Here is a 17,335-nt window from a genome sequence, read left to right as displayed (position 1 = left end):
TTAGTCTTATTGATTCTTCCACATTCTTTTTAAACATGAAGTTCTTCATTATATATTTGCAGAATGAACATTACTTTACACTTGTTAAAGTATTTCATAAACGTGTAGCACAAACATATGGGGATGCATTAAATTACACAGTGCATCAAAATGCATAGAAATATTTTTATTTTACTCTCCTCCTTGATTTTAATTTGTTATCAAGATGTAAAAAAAAACCCACAACCTCACAGGCTTCTTTTCATTTGCTTGTTTTATTACATGACACAGCAAATCATCTTTGAAAGGAGGGAACTAGTATCCCCTGAGGCGCACACTGCGTTTGGTAAAGCGCACCGCAGATGCACACGTTAAACGGTCAAATCATAGTTTGCTTCCAGAGATAAACATGTTCCAGAGACCATCGTTGCTTCATGTACTTGAGACTTGATTAGATTTAACTTGTTACTGTTTTGAATCATATAATATTTGTTTGGGAAATCCAAGGACGAACTCACGGAGAGGATAAGTGCTTTTGGAAAGTGCCCGAGTTTGCTGCGCAAGTTTAGAGACCCGACGCCGGCTGGAGAGAGCCCGGTGCGCGCTTAAATTACAACAACTTCAACAACAACAACAGCAACAACAACAACAACAACAACAACAACAACAACAGCAACAACAACAACAACAACAGCAGCAACAACAACAACAACAACAACATCCAGGCGATTATTAAGAGAATCTGAAGATGAATGACACCGACGTTTTTTGCAAAAACAATCAAACACAGAACTGGACTGACCCGTCATGTCTGAGATCAACTCCCGCATCATACAACCACGTCGACATCACCACTTTCATGCACATATTCCCTTCAATTTATGGCATCCTTTGTTCAGTGGGAGTTATAGCCAATGGACTGGTAATTTACGCAGTGAAAGCATGCAAGAAAAAAATGGTATCAGACATCTACGTGCTGAACTTGGCAATAGCCGACATGCTTTTCTTGCTTGTGATGCCGTTCAACATTCACCAGCTGGTCAGAGACAGACAGTGGGTCTTTGGAAACTTTATGTGCAAAGCGGTTGTCGTGGTGGATGTCAGCAACCAGTTTACCACAGTGGGAATTGTTACTGTGTTGTGCATTGATCGGTAAGTGTTGACTCTATCCGTATCACAGATTTTGTGCCAATTCCTGTCGATGTTTTATTCAAATTCCTTTGGAAGGTGTTGAAAAAAAGTAAGAGCTATACAGTACCAGACTTTGACAACAAAATACAGCATATGAATAGTGAAAAATGTCCTTACCAGTTTCACAAAGTCCAAGGTGATGTCTGTAGATGTGTTATTCTGTGAGCCAAAGCCCCAAGATATTCAGTTTAATATGATTTAAAAGGAAATCTTCATATTTAAGTGGTTGAAAACAGCATGTTCTGTAATACAAATGACTTTTAATTGATTATCAAAATAGTTGGCGATTATTTTTTCTCTCTATATATATATACCTATATATATCTATATATCTATATATAGATATATATAGGTATTACATTTTCCCCTGGTGCCCAGTGTATTACAGGTTCAAAAAGAGGTAATCACTTAACAGTCCATCTGAAAATATACTAATAGAGGAGGGTAATCATCTGTGCAACAGCCCATGAAGACTCAATGTTCACAACATGAATGATATACGTGTCCTGTTTATGATCTGAACACATTAAGGACATTTAAATGAGTCTGTGTGCCAAGCGTTAGACTGATAAACATCTAAATTTGAAGGTAATCACTGGAGCAAGAGTTGCTCTCACAGCTGTAATGTCACACATCGTCAGTGTGATACACATAATGCTTTTGTGTAGGGCCGCTGTACCAGCTAATTGTGTTCTGATGAGCAGCACCACCTGCACTGAAGACCCTTTGCTGCTTCCATAACATTTAGTTGTAGTGCACTTATTGCTTTTAGTTTTATTCATTTGATTAATGCTGTTTTGAAGTATCTAGCTTTACCATCACACACAAATTCAGCTCTATCCTTTCAAATTACTTTCATTATGTTTTTTAAGTTACAAATGTTTGCTGCAGCAAATACTGAGAAAGAGATCAAGCAGAAATTAAACTCCAGCACCTTCAAAACCAGAAATTCTAGGCTGTAATATTCTGTTAAAATTAAACAGATTATAATTAAGCTAATAATAACCTATCACAAAAAAACTAAAAGCCACCTAAATATTAGAAATAATACAAAAAGTAACTCTAGTTTTTTAAATCTTTCACAAGGCTTATTAAATGTATCGTTTGACATCCTAATTCTATGAAATTGTGATTACAGTTTTTCCCTTCGACAGCTCCAATGTTACGTCTCAGTTTCATATCCGACACAAACAAAATCACATGTCTTTGCAGTTGTTTATCTAAGTGTACGTGTACAGTCTAGTCACAGTAAGCAGACATTTTTGTCCAGTTACAACTAAAACTCTCTCTAACTTTTCCTTCTCAGCTCAGACACATACCAAACAGACATTATAACTTTACTACCAGGGGAATGCAGAGAGCATTCTTCTGGTACTAGACAGTCTTGTCTTATTCAACACAGGAATAGTTATTTTTGCGTTTTCCACTTTAACTCGGGAGTCAAATACATGTGCAAACATTTGTTGAAGAGCAACTTTCAAAGAAAGTACAATTAATACAAGAAGTATTTAAAGATTAGAAAGAGATACTTTCAATGGATGCTGACAAAATAAATATTTTTTCACCTGAATCCATCTGCTCAAGTCTAATGCCGTTTTTGTATTCATATCAATATCTTGGCTTTGCTAACCTGAGGCCACACACTAGGTATTGATCTACACTTACTGATTCAACCATCTAAACTAAAGGTATATTTACTTAACTTCAAAAGAGGACACCCTTTGTTAATGATCAGAATGCTAAACAATTCATTTATAGTCGAAGATAATTGTGTGTGCAGGCTGTCTTGGAGCAAATCGCAAAGGAATGTAGGAGGTTCAGACACCTGCTGTGTCTAACCATGCACGGACATAGAGTTACATGCAACATGTAGACAGCAACTGGAAATACGTAATTCGCTCCACAAATGACACTTGGTGTAAGTGATTATAAAGTGGTCATTTCCTTTAAATGTCCTCAAGACTGTCAAGTGTGTCTTAACTGGCTGAGCAGCTTTTCAAATTGAAACACAATCAAATGCAAAATCCAAATGGAAATGTGTTCCTTTTCCACTAAATTATACCAATTTGTCATTGCATTCATAGCTCTACTGCGCACGTAATACATTGAGAGTGTATCTCTGATATGGTATTTGATTTCATCATTCCCCCTTCCTTGATTTGAGTCTCTGAGCTTGTCAAGAATGAAAATGACCTCTTGATGCAAAGCTAAAGTTCTTCACATGCACATCAGCAAATGTGTCATTTGTGTTGCTGACTGCAGTCCAGCTCTAAACAAAATGACTTCTTCCTCCTGTAGGTACATAGCTATTGTCCACCCCACTTCAGAGAAGAGGACCATACAGTGGACCATCATCATCAACATGCTGGTGTGGCTGGGCAGCGTCCTCCTCACTGTCCCCGTCATGCTGTACGCCAAGGTTGTGCGCAGACAGCATTTGGAGGTGTGTATGATGTACCTGGACGGGCCTGAGGACATGTACTGGTACACTCTCTACCAGTCTATCCTGGGCTTCATCATCCCCCTCATCATCATCAGCACCTTCTACTCACTCACCCTCTACCACGTATTCAGCTCCATCCGTCGCGTCAAACGTAAACAGTCTGTTTGGGCTAAAAGAGCCACCAAGATGGTCCTAATGGTTATCGCCCTGTTCCTGATCTGCTGGTCGCCCTACCACGTCATCCAGGTGGTCAACCTGACCAACAACACCCCGACTATTGCCTTCGTCTATGCCTACAACATCAGCATCTGCCTCAGCTACTCCCACAGCTGCATCAACCCGCTCATGTTGCTTATCTTCGCCCAGAATTACCGCGAGCGTCTCTGCTCCAGGAACGCGATGCACAGCTCCCGGCACTCATCAAAGGTCACGGTGGTCAAAACGGACGGCTCCAGTACGACCAACGACCCCAACTACCGCTGTACTGTTATCTAATCCGAGAGATATCTTTTTTTGTATTTACACATGTAAATGTTTTTGCTGCTCTCCTATAAGGAAGTGGCTTAATGAATGGTGTTGCCTTTCAAGTCATATTCTGCAGCTGTTTCCAAATAAATGTGAGAAATTGATACCATACAAAAAAACTGGGTATAAAGTTTGAGCAGAAATGTCAACTGTAAGTAAGTAAAACACAGATTACAGCAAAGGTTTTAAACATATGCAGTGCAATACTCTCACTCACTGACACATAATCATTTTCTCTACACCTTTCTTTACTCATCCTGAAGGCTCTCACGCGTGTAAACCCACACTCATGATGATAATGAGAATTACCTATTATTCATGGTAATATTGTAATTATCGTATTACATTATGTGTTTATCTACCCAGCTCTTCCCGCACTTTTGTTATTGTTACTAATAATATTTTTGATTTAAAAAGTTACAATTTAGGCACACCTGAGACACAGTATTAAGATCAACCCACTTGCTCATTCATCTACTTACATTATACATTATTATCTCTGCACTACTTTTTCTCACAGTATCTGCCCATCCCACAGTCCTCATGACAAAACGGATTATTGTAATCTCTGGTGGAAGGTGCCAACTTCAGTGTTTCATAACTTTTTTAAAGTTCTATCTGTTTTGAGTTAATTTGCTCAGTCTTCCTTCTCTCTTCTGTCTTTTCTCTTAGTTCATAAATATTATAAATATAAACACACTCATTATTTTGGGGGGGTTGAGTTTAGTCATGTTTCCTCCATTCCTACATGTCCGCATATGGGAAGTGTTGTCTCTACCTATGTCTGTATTTGTGTACTGTCTCTTTGCACCAAAAAACAAATGCTCTTTCAGATGGACTGCTCAGAGGAACGTGGGCGCGCTAAAAAGGAAAGCGGCTGTTTTTGAGCCAAAACTAGAGGGAATATCAGCACTGACTTTCAAAGATGCACTGATGACAGGGGACGCTGACGATCGACTCGAGTGTGAATCTTTTTTCTTTTGGACTGAGAGCTCTCATTAACCTTTATCAACTAAAGGTTACATCAAGTGTCATGCTGGTTAGTGACAACACTGAAGTGCAGCTTCAGAGATCTGTCACTGACAGACATTAACGTCGTCAAATGTGAAATGCTTAGATACTAGCTGTCTTATTATAAGACGGCCTCCTGGGGCTCATGATGAAATCAATTCCACTTCACAGCTGTAAGAGTTGTTTAATGGAACATTTTTATCTCCACACATTGTGACGTCTTTAGTCTGAATACTTTCTAAACAATTTGAAGGGATTATAGTAGCTTTATTAATGGTTAATGGCTTTATAGATCAGTTATAAGCCAATAATACAAACACATTTTGGAATTTCAGGTTGTTAAAAATCTTATTGGTTGGTGTTTATCCTTTCTCTTTTGGTTATAATTGTTGGTAATCTATTAATAAATGCTCAATTTAGTCTTAAATTGAAATAAGACTTAACAAGTCTGCATTTATTATTGATAATAAGTCATTAATAAAGTCTGCCTCTGTAAATGTTAATAAATTGTTAATATACAGATTTTGTTCAAGATTGTCTGCACAACTAGTACGAGTTTTCACAACCTGGCAACCCCAAAGTGGTACTTATTAATGGCACATAACTCATTTAAAAAACATAGATAAATGATTTATTAATCATTAATAACCATTCATTTATAATCCCTTTAAACCCTTTGAATTCCAATTGTTACTGAAGCAATTGTTTGACAGATGAAAGATAAAAGGCACTTCATGCTGTAGTTCATGGTTGTCAGACAAAGAGAAATAATGGCTGTTCATCGTGAGCACAGATTCAGAGACTGTTCAGAGACTCAGCAGAACAAGTCCTTTCCTGTTTGTTTTAGACTCTAATCTCATGCAGCGTAAAACACCAGTGGCTGCTTTACAATCAGTATCTCACTGAAAATAAAGACAAACAAGAATCTGTCAGATTGTCATGATAGGCCGATGGCAGGGAAATTGATCCCAGTGGAAGTATTACCATCTCAGTAGATTAAGTTTAAAATAATATACATCCGTTACATTCTGTGTTTTTGCCTCTTTTTGTTTACTTATCCAAATCCTTAAGCCTCCTGAGATAGTGTTCTCCTGTTGTCGTATTGAATGTACAATGTCCTTTAGATTGTGACAGTTGTGTGTCTTTTTATTTTAATGCAGGACCCATCTGTATTCACCCAAACTGCTCAGGAGCTGCTTTTGGGCTTTGAAGTGTATTTTTTGTGACAAATACAGTGATATTGAGACAAGAAAGACAGTGTGAAGGACAGGTAATGCTCTCGCATCAATATCATGTGGTTTGCACTGATTGTACGTCTGCATAATGAAAAGTGAGAGGCATGTACAAGAAATGTATATATTTGCATCATATTTGTCATCAGAGTTATTAATGTATGTATGTTTACAATGTCACTAGAGCACTAAACGTGGACTGTGTGTCCTGTACACAAATCATGTCGCCTCCATTCAAGCAGAGGTGTATCACACTGTCAAATATGGTTCTTCACTGAGTTATGTGCGAAGATTGTAGGGAATTGATTTAACTTCAAGGCTGGAGATTTCCAGCTGTTCAAAGCGGGCCGTAGGTTCACTGATAGTTTGATAATATGTTTGGTTTGGTAATATTCATCACTAATGCACAATGTAAACATGTTCTGTGCATGTGTTGCCATAACGTAGGCCTGTTTCATATTTAAATGTATGTATTTTGACAGATTATTTGGATTTGCAGGCTAATAATAAGCAGAAAGTTTACGGTAGGTTAATTTCAACCGTGTACATCACTTCTTAGTGTCCCCTGGAAACAGTTTACATTGTGTACAAGTTGTGTACCACGTATTGAAATAGAGATTATCTCTTTTGGTGCACATGTCTTGTCAAATTGGTGAAGAGGTTTTCTTAATTTGCAGTGTGTTGAGCTCTCCGGGCCACCGTAGACAACCCCTGCTAACATCACGTTGACATCATCAGGGGTAGCAAACATTGTCCGAATGAGTTTATGGTCTCAATTGCTAGTTTCAAGTTTTCTTCAATACATCTCGTTGTTCATTTTATAAATTATGAGTAATATAGAAGACAAACCAGGGTATTCTTCAGGGCGTGACTTGTGATTGACAAGTCGCTACAACGGTGCTGTCCGTGTCTGGGTGCTTTTTGTGTTTAAAGTTTACAACTTTAACCCTTTCACAGTGGGTTAAAGCTCATGAAAGTTAATTGTAACATTTAGGTGGCCTAAAAATGTCTTGTTCAGTTGTTGTACTCTACCCTCACGTATCACTTATGGTGGCTTAATCCAGCCCTGATTATGATATAGTCTTTCTCAGTGTGTGGTATTGTTGAGTAGTTGTCACCGTTTTGTGATGGTTAATGTATCCACTGGCCAATGAAATCCCTCAAAGCTTATGTGGTTGCTTTAGTCTTTAGTGAAAACCTATAATGAATCAATACATCAGTTATAACTGAACGTAAACATGTGAAGATTCAGACAGATATTGTACAGTATACTTTTAAATGTTTCCCACATTTGTTGTCAGTGGAGTTGAGAGTCAATAATTCATCAGTCCTCTTATTTCATATTTTAACAAACATAAAGAATACCTGGAGAGTCAGGCTTTTAATCATTGATCGGTGCAGAGGTAATATTCAAGATTTGTCTTTGACTGACCTCGCCCACATGAAACAAAAACACTTTACTTTGCAATTTACAGTGTTTTTCATAAGCTCTTAAATTATTTATGACTGGAGCAGGCTGCCAAGTGAAGCAGAAGAAAGGACTGCATGAAAATTAGAATCACCGTCTGTGTTTATGGTGTTGTGGGAGTCTATTTGCTTAATTGTTGTGCGACATATTGTGAGTCTATGACCTTTGGCAGGCAGTTTCACAGTCACGGTCAGTCAGCCACTTAAGTGACCGTGGATGAGACTTCAACCTCGACCTTTGTTTTTGTTTGATTCTCATGTTCACAACTGCAGATTCAGACTGCAGAGGATTCATAAGCTGTATTAAATTCCCTTGGAAGTACCAATGTGTCACCACAGCAGTTTTATGACTAATATTTTATTTCTTCATAAAGCCAAAATGCTTTGCGATTTATTGATCGTCTGTGTAATTTGATAAGAAAGTTGTGGACACAGTCGAACAAAATTATCATGGTAGTCGCTTTGCAATTTTCTGCCTTGGGTAAACCTTTGACAATCTTTACTTTCAGACTGGAGGAGACTGAGACAGCGAACATGAGATGCTAATGTGCAATTTTGCAATTGGTGAAAACAGAAAACATGCACAAGTATGGAACTTTTATGAATTACAAAAAGAGTAAAAAGTATTTGTGCATTCATAGAGGAGTTGTGACACACTCAAGTGTGGCTGGTAAACAAGGAGCTCAGGCTACAGAAGCCGGTTAGCTTAGTTTAGCATACAGACACAGGGAGAAAGCTCACTTATTAACAAGTTGTATGTTGTTTATTTAATCCGTAGTCTTACCATCACCGCGAGGTAGAGCTTTGAGTCCAACCATATTTGGGTCGAGCTGTAACTTTTAAAAAATGCTCTTGGGCTTGAGTTTCAAGTTTGCTCAAATTTATTTAGTTTAATTCTTTTAATGCAGAGCTTAGAGTCTGTGATATTTTGTTGGAGATTGTGTCACAAAAGTATTTTACTGCGTTGAAAAGACTTAAGTTGACTTTAACTTATAAAAAATGTAATACAAGTTAAAGTCAACTTCAAACTGTAAAATAAAATAAAAATGATACACAAACATTATTTTTCTTTACATAAAACAAAAAGTGGAAATACGAGTTTTTAAATCGGGTTCTGTCCCGAAACTGCTGCTCGATTGGAGACTCCAAAAAGTTGCTGAGCCTGAACGCTAGTTGCTAAGAAATAGGCAAGTTACAGAACGTACACTGACCTCATGTAAAACCACTTATTGTTTTTACATTTCTCTTTGTGTACGGATTAAAACAATTAGATTAAAGGTTTTTATTTGTGATTCAAAGCTTCTGGTATGCGTACAGACATGAGAGTGATGTCACACCAACTCTCTGTAATAAAGTCCTTTTCCCAGAATGTCAAACTCTTCCTGCCAGAACATAATTTGTGATTGAGTTACATTGGCAGGACAGGATCCGTTAACAACAATCATGTATCACAAACGCTGAACATAAGTAATATAACTAAAACATTAATCGACAAATCCGTAATGTATTTCTTCTGATAACACTTATTTGAATCTCCACATTAAATCATAACACATCTACATATATAAAAATAAAACTGAGAAAGAAGGCGGTCAGTATTAAGTCACTGTATGTAGTTAAATGTGTAAATTCCTGGAAAAAAAACAATTTCATTTTGAATGTGAACTCATTTTATTCCAAAATAAATATTTTCTTGTGCATGTAAATTGTGTTGTTCAAAGAGAAATCTCACAGAATGTGTGTAGAAAGTTCATCATTAAAGGTCACATGTCATCTTATCCTTTCACTGGTACAAGCAGCATCTGTTCGGCAGCAAAAGCACATCCCAGTCCTGATTTAAGAAATGGTTTGTGGTCCTTTTATGATCTGGGCAAACACATAAATCACAAGATTTTCTTCTCACTTCTTCTTTGCACTGACTTCTTATTCCTATCGCAGTGAAGCAGATCCCTCCGAGTCCCAGCGGAGACAACATAAATCAAAATATGGATTCTTTACACTTATGTCTCAGGCCTGGCAAAAAGAAGCTAAACTCTCCCCCCCCCCTCCCCCCACCTGCATTACAGGAAGCGCTATCATCACAAGATCATAAAAGATGCACATCTGACAAATTCCCCACTCTGCTGCTGAAACATTAAAGAAGATCACCACATGTAGAGTGAATGGGCTGGTTTTACAGCGAGTTTCGGGTGCTCAGGTAGAGTTATGGCTTATGAACCAACCTGACTATAAAAACTTCACTTGTTAATTCAAAATGCTGTCACAATAACATGGATATTACACTTGAAAATATTGCCCTGTGGAATATTCTGCTCAAAATTCACCAAAATCTCCCACAAAACACAGCTATTTCTATCTATCTCTGTTTAAAATGTGTTGCCGAAGATGACTCACAGGATGCTACTAACAAGCATGGTCTGGGTAGCTAAAGCCTGATATTGTTCACTGCTCTATTGTCGTCCCAATTTCTTTTTTAAACACATCAATGAGCCAAACCAGTGCGCTGGCTGACATGTGCCTTACTTATAATAAACATGGGCATTGTAGTTTATTTTAAGTCATCCCATATTAACCATCCTACTGCTGCAAATACTCATTAAAGCACCAAATGTGTATTCATCCGCAGCTAAAATTAGTCCCTCAAAAATGCATTATTGACTCCTGTTTGAATATCGTTTAATAAATGTAACAGGTTAATATAAATATACTGTATGCATTTCACTAAAACATTCCCTCTCATTATTTCTTTGGTTATATATTTTGAATCCTGTGTGTGTGTGTGTGTGTGTGTGTGTGTGTGTGTGTGTGTGTGTGTGTGTGTGTGTGTGTGTGTGTGTGTGTGTGTGTGTGTGTTAATGTTCAGTGTGGCTACGTCAGAAAGGTTGTAGTTAGTAAATCTCTGTCCGACAAATACAAAAGTTATAATTTATGAATTGAATGTGATTTAATCGTATCTAGTTATATATCATATCAAAGTAATTCTGAGTAAATTATGTTGAAATCTGAGATGCTAAATTTGTTTCAAGTTTTCACATTGTGTGCATAGTTCCATCTTGTGTGTGAGTGTGTTCAATATGGTGCAGTGAGAGAGGAGTGGTGTTGCAGCAGACTTAGCTCACAGTCATTGCATCATGTCTGATATGTAAATATAAACCAGAGCTATAATATTTGAGGCTGTAAGTGCAAAGTTAACATTTACTGGAGGTGGAAGGGAGGACTGCCATTCTGTGACTTGAAGCTGATCTTCATCAACTGTCACCAATCAAGACATAAGGGCACTCGGAGGCCTTAAGAGCGTGGATTCAATAACCTTAAGCAACACACACTGCACTGACCGAGTACTTCTTAAGGTTGAAGACCAGATGTTTGACTATGCTTATTGACATGCACATAAGAAACCTAATTACTGGATAAAGTATTTACATGCACTCAAAAAGTCTAATTACTCTACCACGTAAACACTTACCCTTTTAAAAATGCATTGCACATTTCTTCCACAAATCTTTACGTAAAAGTTAACTTTCAATATTAAAAAAGGTAAACGATTAAATGTCTCCCAGCTGCTTCCTCCTCCCAGTTACCTTACAACATAATTGTGCATTGCAGCCATGATCTGGTAGGGAGGGGGGGTCAGATCAATAGACAAGTTGGACACATGCTTTTTCTCAGCGGGTTTAATGTGCGTTCTGTCTTCTCTACACTCTATGATTGCTTTCTTTTGTTTTATAACACCCAATACGAGTGTTTGGATTTGACTTGTTTGTTATAGGTTTGTTGTTAGACAACTGCAGAGCTGTACAATAGTTTAAAATGCTACTTTACCAAGGCCAAGGGTTATACCTGAGCTGCTGCATTGAGCTCCTGAGTCAAGTCATGTGCTGATGTAGTCTTCTATCAACATGAAGATACAGTATGTCACCTACTGTGTGATGAGCTACAGGGGAATACAACATGATCACAGAGTAAGGTGGAGGCTTCTTCACGTTGCTACCACACAAAAATACTCCCTTTGTCAGTGAAGGTTAACGACCATACGTCTGTGTTATCAAAACTCTGTTTACCTTGCCTCACTATAAAGAGAGACAAATCCATCCATTGTGGTTAGCTTGTTTTTCAAGCGTTTCAAAAACAGGTTTGGGTTGTCAACAAGGACAAACACAATGCCTTTAGGTTTATCTCCATCAGTGTGGTTACGGCTCAAAAGCCCAGATTACATACAGTTGGTCATTCATCAGATTTTCCACTGTCCCTCTGCCCCAGCAAGATACAGACATCGTGTTGTCCACTATTTGTCTTTATCAGACATTTCTTTTACCAATTCTTCAGAATTTGAAAAAAACACATTCCAGCTCTCTCTTAGAGCATCTCAGAGACTGTCTTGTGATGTTTTTTGAATTATTCTCCTACTCAATGTTCCCAACAATCGGCGGTTGAGGTCTTGTGACTGCTGACAGAAAGCCACGCGAGTGCACACTTGTTGCTTATCCCTGGAACACAAATAGGCCCAACAGAGATCTCTGGTGCACGTTTTTGTCTTGCTGGAAAACCATATTTTAAGTCAGAAGGGACTTTTTACTGCATGCTTATTCGGGGCAGAGCAGAATATCTATGTGGTAGGTGTGGAGATGATGACTGTAGGTCAAGCGATGTTGCATTAAGGTTCAAACTTCTTTCTTTTCTTTCTAGCAGTTAAACTTGGGTATTTTTTGGTTCATTTGGTCTGTTCAGTTTTGTTTTCATTGCTTTGTAACTGACTTGGAAAATGCTGTTCTTCCACTAAATCCTGTTAGTTTTAGACCGCACTTAAAGGAGCAGGCTGCTCTTCTGTCAGTATCACTTTGTTCCAGCCCATTAATGGATGTCATGTAAAATCCTCTTAAAAATGTGGAATTTGGAACTCAAGTAGAACAACTTGGCTCCAGTTTGCTTAATATTCTTGAAAATGGTACAAACAACTGTATATTGGAAACGGGAATCCCATAACAAACAGAAGCAGCAATAACAAGGATGTTTGTGAACAAAGCAAAACGTACAATCTCCAAATTCTCCCTTTCTTTTCCTCTATCATCATTTCTTCAGTTCTTCCATGTAATATTTAGATTACATTAGAAAACTATCAATCCTCAGAGGTAAAACTAGTTTAGTCGTCGGTCAGACAGCATGAAAAACATACTGATACTATACTGTAGTACTAACATTGAAACACAAGGAGTTTATTCTAGACACTAAATGAAAAACACTTTGTAAAGCAGCTGACCAACTTATAAAAGGTCAAACATAACTGAAGGCACTTACAAAACATATAATAATAGAACCATCTTAACTGAATTAATCAAAATAATGAATCAATGAACAAGCCCACAATGGTTGAGAAAAGAGACCAGTTCAGGACAATATTAAATTGTTCAGACACAGTAAATATAAAGCAGCAATAACTTCCTGTTATTATTGGAAGTTATAAAGTGTGACCATTAAAGTGGTTAAAAGAAAAAACCTTTTCATGTTGTCCGATATTAAAAAGTACCCTTGGAGAAAAGTGCATGATGTATGTTGTTGCAAGAAACATTAGCTCTGTGATTAGTCGTGGAGACTGGAGAGCTGCTGGTCTGCTGGTTGTGCGCATCAACAATCTGCACTGGGAGCCGTGTGTGTATTGAGCTTGGTTCATAAAGCATAAGCCATGCCCTTCTTTCATTCAGACATAATGACCGGCCTTGTACTTATAAACACCTGCCTCCGGGCCTTGCCCAAAATGAATCTGCAGTTCCAAAGCTTGTATATGAAGTCTTCATGTATTCTGAAAAAAACAACAAAAGTCTGTGTTGAAAGAGCGTTTTTGTGTAATTCCTGCGTGACTTAAGAATCGATAAAGTGTGCTGTGTTCTCTTGAAGGCTTTTAAGAAAATCATACTGACTAGCGTAAGTCCCCCTCTCTCTCTCTCTCTCTGCCAACATCATCAGCAGGCTTCTCAGCGGTATTTCCAGGCAAGGTCAAGTAAACAAGATTATTAGATACATCACAGCCCAACAATATGAACAAAGAGTAAATGTAACATGGCACCGGTGTTATGTTTGTCTCTACAGGAGACTGTATGAGAACCACATTAATCACTTTATAAAGCTTTTGGGATTATCTCTGAGAACCTAAGTGTGCTTGGTGATTTAGTGCAACAAAGATATCTCATATCTTTAGAATGTTTACTTTGTGTACAGCACTGGTCTAAAGCTGCTCTTAAAGAAAACAGAGGCCGGCCAAGAAGATCTTTAACGTCACGGGGTGAAGATTAAGGGAAGAGAGCAGAAACTGAATGAGATAGCAATAGTCTGGTGTTCTGTTTAAAAGTATAACTATTTAAAGCTGAGGTAGGCAGTTATTTATCTTTGCGCCATTGGGAAAACAATTCAATAATAACCTCTCAGAATATTGTAATAAATATTGTAAGGCTTTAGAAAATCTAGTCCGTGACGGGAGACTTTGGCCAATCAGAGGTGTTTTCAGAGAGAGGGCATTCCCTTTGGCTGTTCACAAATGCAGATGCACGTGCACTTCCCTTCAGATTCAACTGTGGACTATCCTGCAGCAAAGGTTGTTCTTCCAGCATTGGCAAACACTGGCTACACTGCAAAGCAACCCAAAACAAGGAAGTTGGACTCTTCAAAAAGAGAGTCTGACAATATCGGTGAAACGTTTCAGAGATGGAGAGAAAATACTGCGAATAGTTTAGCCTTTTGCTAACCATAAGCTAGCTGACAGTTACGGTTATCTGCCAACCCTAAGGTACAACTTGAATTACAAATATGATGAAAGGTTATCATGGAACTTTTGCCCAATGACGACAAAAATAAACTGCCTCCCTTAGCTTTAATGACACTTGTTTTTTTGTATTATTATAGTAGGACTACTCTAATCAGGAAGATTATCTTATGTTTCATTTCATTCTCAGTTCTCTCTCTCACTCCTCCAGCTGCTTCTCATCAGCTGATTATGGGCGTCCACTCTTTTCGTTAACCAACCAGGTTTTACCACAATCTCCAACAGCCAATCATGGTGCTGCTGTCAAACTTTAAATCTGTCCTCCTCTCTGCTGCCGTCAGCTATTATTTCAGGCGATATCGTTGCGGCCCTCCTCCACCCCGTTCACCTCCACTCATCATATCCAGTGTCCACTTCACCATCTCATCACCATCACCACCAGAGTCTAGAATTAACCTTCATCTCAACATTCTTTGTGTGTATGAATATTAAAATAATGAGCGGCTTCTTTTCAAACTTTATTTTTAACAGCGAACAGAAGTTCTCACATCTTAGCAGTACAACTTTTCATGCACATATTTCATATTACATTTATCCATCCACTGATGAAATTATCCAAAAAAACAGCTAATAGCTAACTAATACATCACACATCGACCCACATAAACTGGCACAACTACTGAAAATTATTTTTCTCATATCCTGAAGGTGTTCTTACTCAATTTGTCATACGGCATCAAAGGCTCACCATAATATCTCCACCTGCTTTAAACACACAAGCCCACATGCACTTATTGACGCACCGTATCTAGCTACTTTCTCTGATTAAGCGATTCTCAGTCTCGATGAGCCGCGACAGCCTTCCAGTCAGCAGCCCAGTGTGGGATGGTAATGTGGGGTGAAATAACTGAGATTGAATATTGATCAGGCGCCCTGTGTACAGCATCGGGGCACCTCAATATAATCACTTCCACACTTGTTCTGTCTCCTTCTGAGCGTGCCTGATGGATTGATGACAGAGGATGCAAACACGCTGCACAAGGTGTGATTTGTCATAACTCAAAGCACTCAAACAAACACACACACACACACACACACACACACACACACACACACACACACACACACACACACACACACACACACACACACACACACACACACAAACTAGTTATGAGAGTGAGATTAGGTTACATTCAAGCCAGATGCATCAAAACGTAATTGTTTTGATCATCTATTTAAAGGAAGGTGTGATATGTAGATTAAATAGTGTGGAAATGCTTGAGTGTACAGAAATTAAAATGAGTTAGACTCAGTTCCATTCACTGAATCCAACCCTTTTTTTTGCAGCAGCACAAGTTTAATTGAACTGTGTCAGCAGTGTTAAAAAAAAGTGGTGCTCAGGCTGAAAAAGAGAGTGTCTGAGAGGCATATTGATTAGCTGCTCCTGGAGGAAAGGATCCTCCTCATCACACTTCCTGGCAACACCTCCCACAGGGTATCCATCTTAATGTGATATGACAACCCTAAGCCATATCAAAACTAAATCTGAACATCGATTTCGACATTCAATTTCAGCGCTGAAAAACACTTTTCCGCTTTCATACGCACAGCCAGACGCTGGGGTGTTTGTCTTGCTGAGAGGGACTCCTGCTGAGGCCTTACACAGAGCGCTGGTCGCCCAGGTCTGCTGCCAATAAAAACATGTTTCTCAAAGTGTCTTGCTGTTGTTCTGCATGATATTTTCTATTAACCACCATACAAAGTCTTAAATACATTTAAACTAGAAACCTTTCAACAGTGAAAAGGTCACCTTCTGTTTGTCCTCAATAGCCACAACGTGATGAGCATTTTTCATTTGTAATTTGAATGATGTTCACGTAAGCAAGTTAATCTTCAGAAAAGAACCCCTGAGTAGTCGTGGTTGCAGCGGGCTTGCCAGAGAACGTACTGTTCTCGTCGTGGGTATTAAAAGAGAGAATATGGTTTAAGGTATTGGCTCAGAGCTCAGGAGGCCATCAAGGCCAGAGGATGAAAATTTTGGCAGCAAAAACCAGTAGACCAGTTTAATAGGTGCAGACGCTCGGTGTACAAATCTTCTCTGAAGTTTAAAGAATAAATACGGCCACCAACGGTAATGACACGACCAAGGTTGGTGTGCTCAGTTGGAGTACAGTACATCATTTAGTATTATAGATTGTTAACCGCACATAATTCAAACAGCCGACGGCGTGCATGGGTTGGCTCAGCTGCAGTTCATGTAGGTCTGCAGGTGCATTACTCTGATGATGTTTTTCTGACTGAGAAAAATACACAGTTGAACTTTAAATCTGTGAAAAGTCAACTTTTTGGAGAACTTTTTTTAAATGGACTTTTTTCAAGGCTGGCTGGTGCGTTTTGTGATGCTATGGATTGGATTTTAACAAGGTTCAACAGGTTCAGTCAGTCAGAGCTTTCTCTGCAGAGGTGCCGCTAATGCTTCAAGTGAAAATGTGAAATCTGCCAACTCTTGTTGTAAAGTTCACACATGATAATCGAGATATGTAGGAGCCTCAGGACTTTTGGAGTACTCTTATATTATTGTATATATTTTATGATTGTTGTCTTTTGTGCATTTCGTTGTGTCTGTTCTAGACTTTTAAGGATTTGCACATACACAAACAATATGTGCAAGGAAATTCATAGGGCTGTACTAAAAGACAAGTGTGCAATCAATGAATATTATTATTTTAT

The 17,335-nt window shown here is 38.4% G+C and overlaps 1 protein-coding gene across 1 annotated transcript; it reads left to right on the top strand.

Annotated features, from left to right (window-relative positions):
• The first annotated feature begins 727 nt into the window (after positions 1-727).
• Positions 728-4,227, top strand: mchr2b (melanin concentrating hormone receptor 2b). Its single transcript, XM_029441944.1, has 2 exons — positions 728-1,131; positions 3,469-4,227. The coding sequence occupies exons 1-2, from the start codon at positions 728-730 to the stop codon at positions 4,106-4,108; spliced, it is 1,044 nt and encodes a 347-aa protein (XP_029297804.1). The 3' UTR covers positions 4,109-4,227.
• Positions 4,228-17,335: the final 13,108 nt, after the last annotated feature.

The sequence above is a fragment of the Cottoperca gobio genome, chromosome 10, assembly GCF_900634415.1.
Source record: "Cottoperca gobio chromosome 10, fCotGob3.1, whole genome shotgun sequence".
Taxonomy (NCBI): domain Eukaryota; kingdom Metazoa; phylum Chordata; class Actinopteri; order Perciformes; family Bovichtidae; genus Cottoperca; species Cottoperca gobio.
The sequence above is the reverse complement of the archived record's forward strand: the minus strand, read 5'-3'. Positions and strand labels throughout refer to the sequence as shown.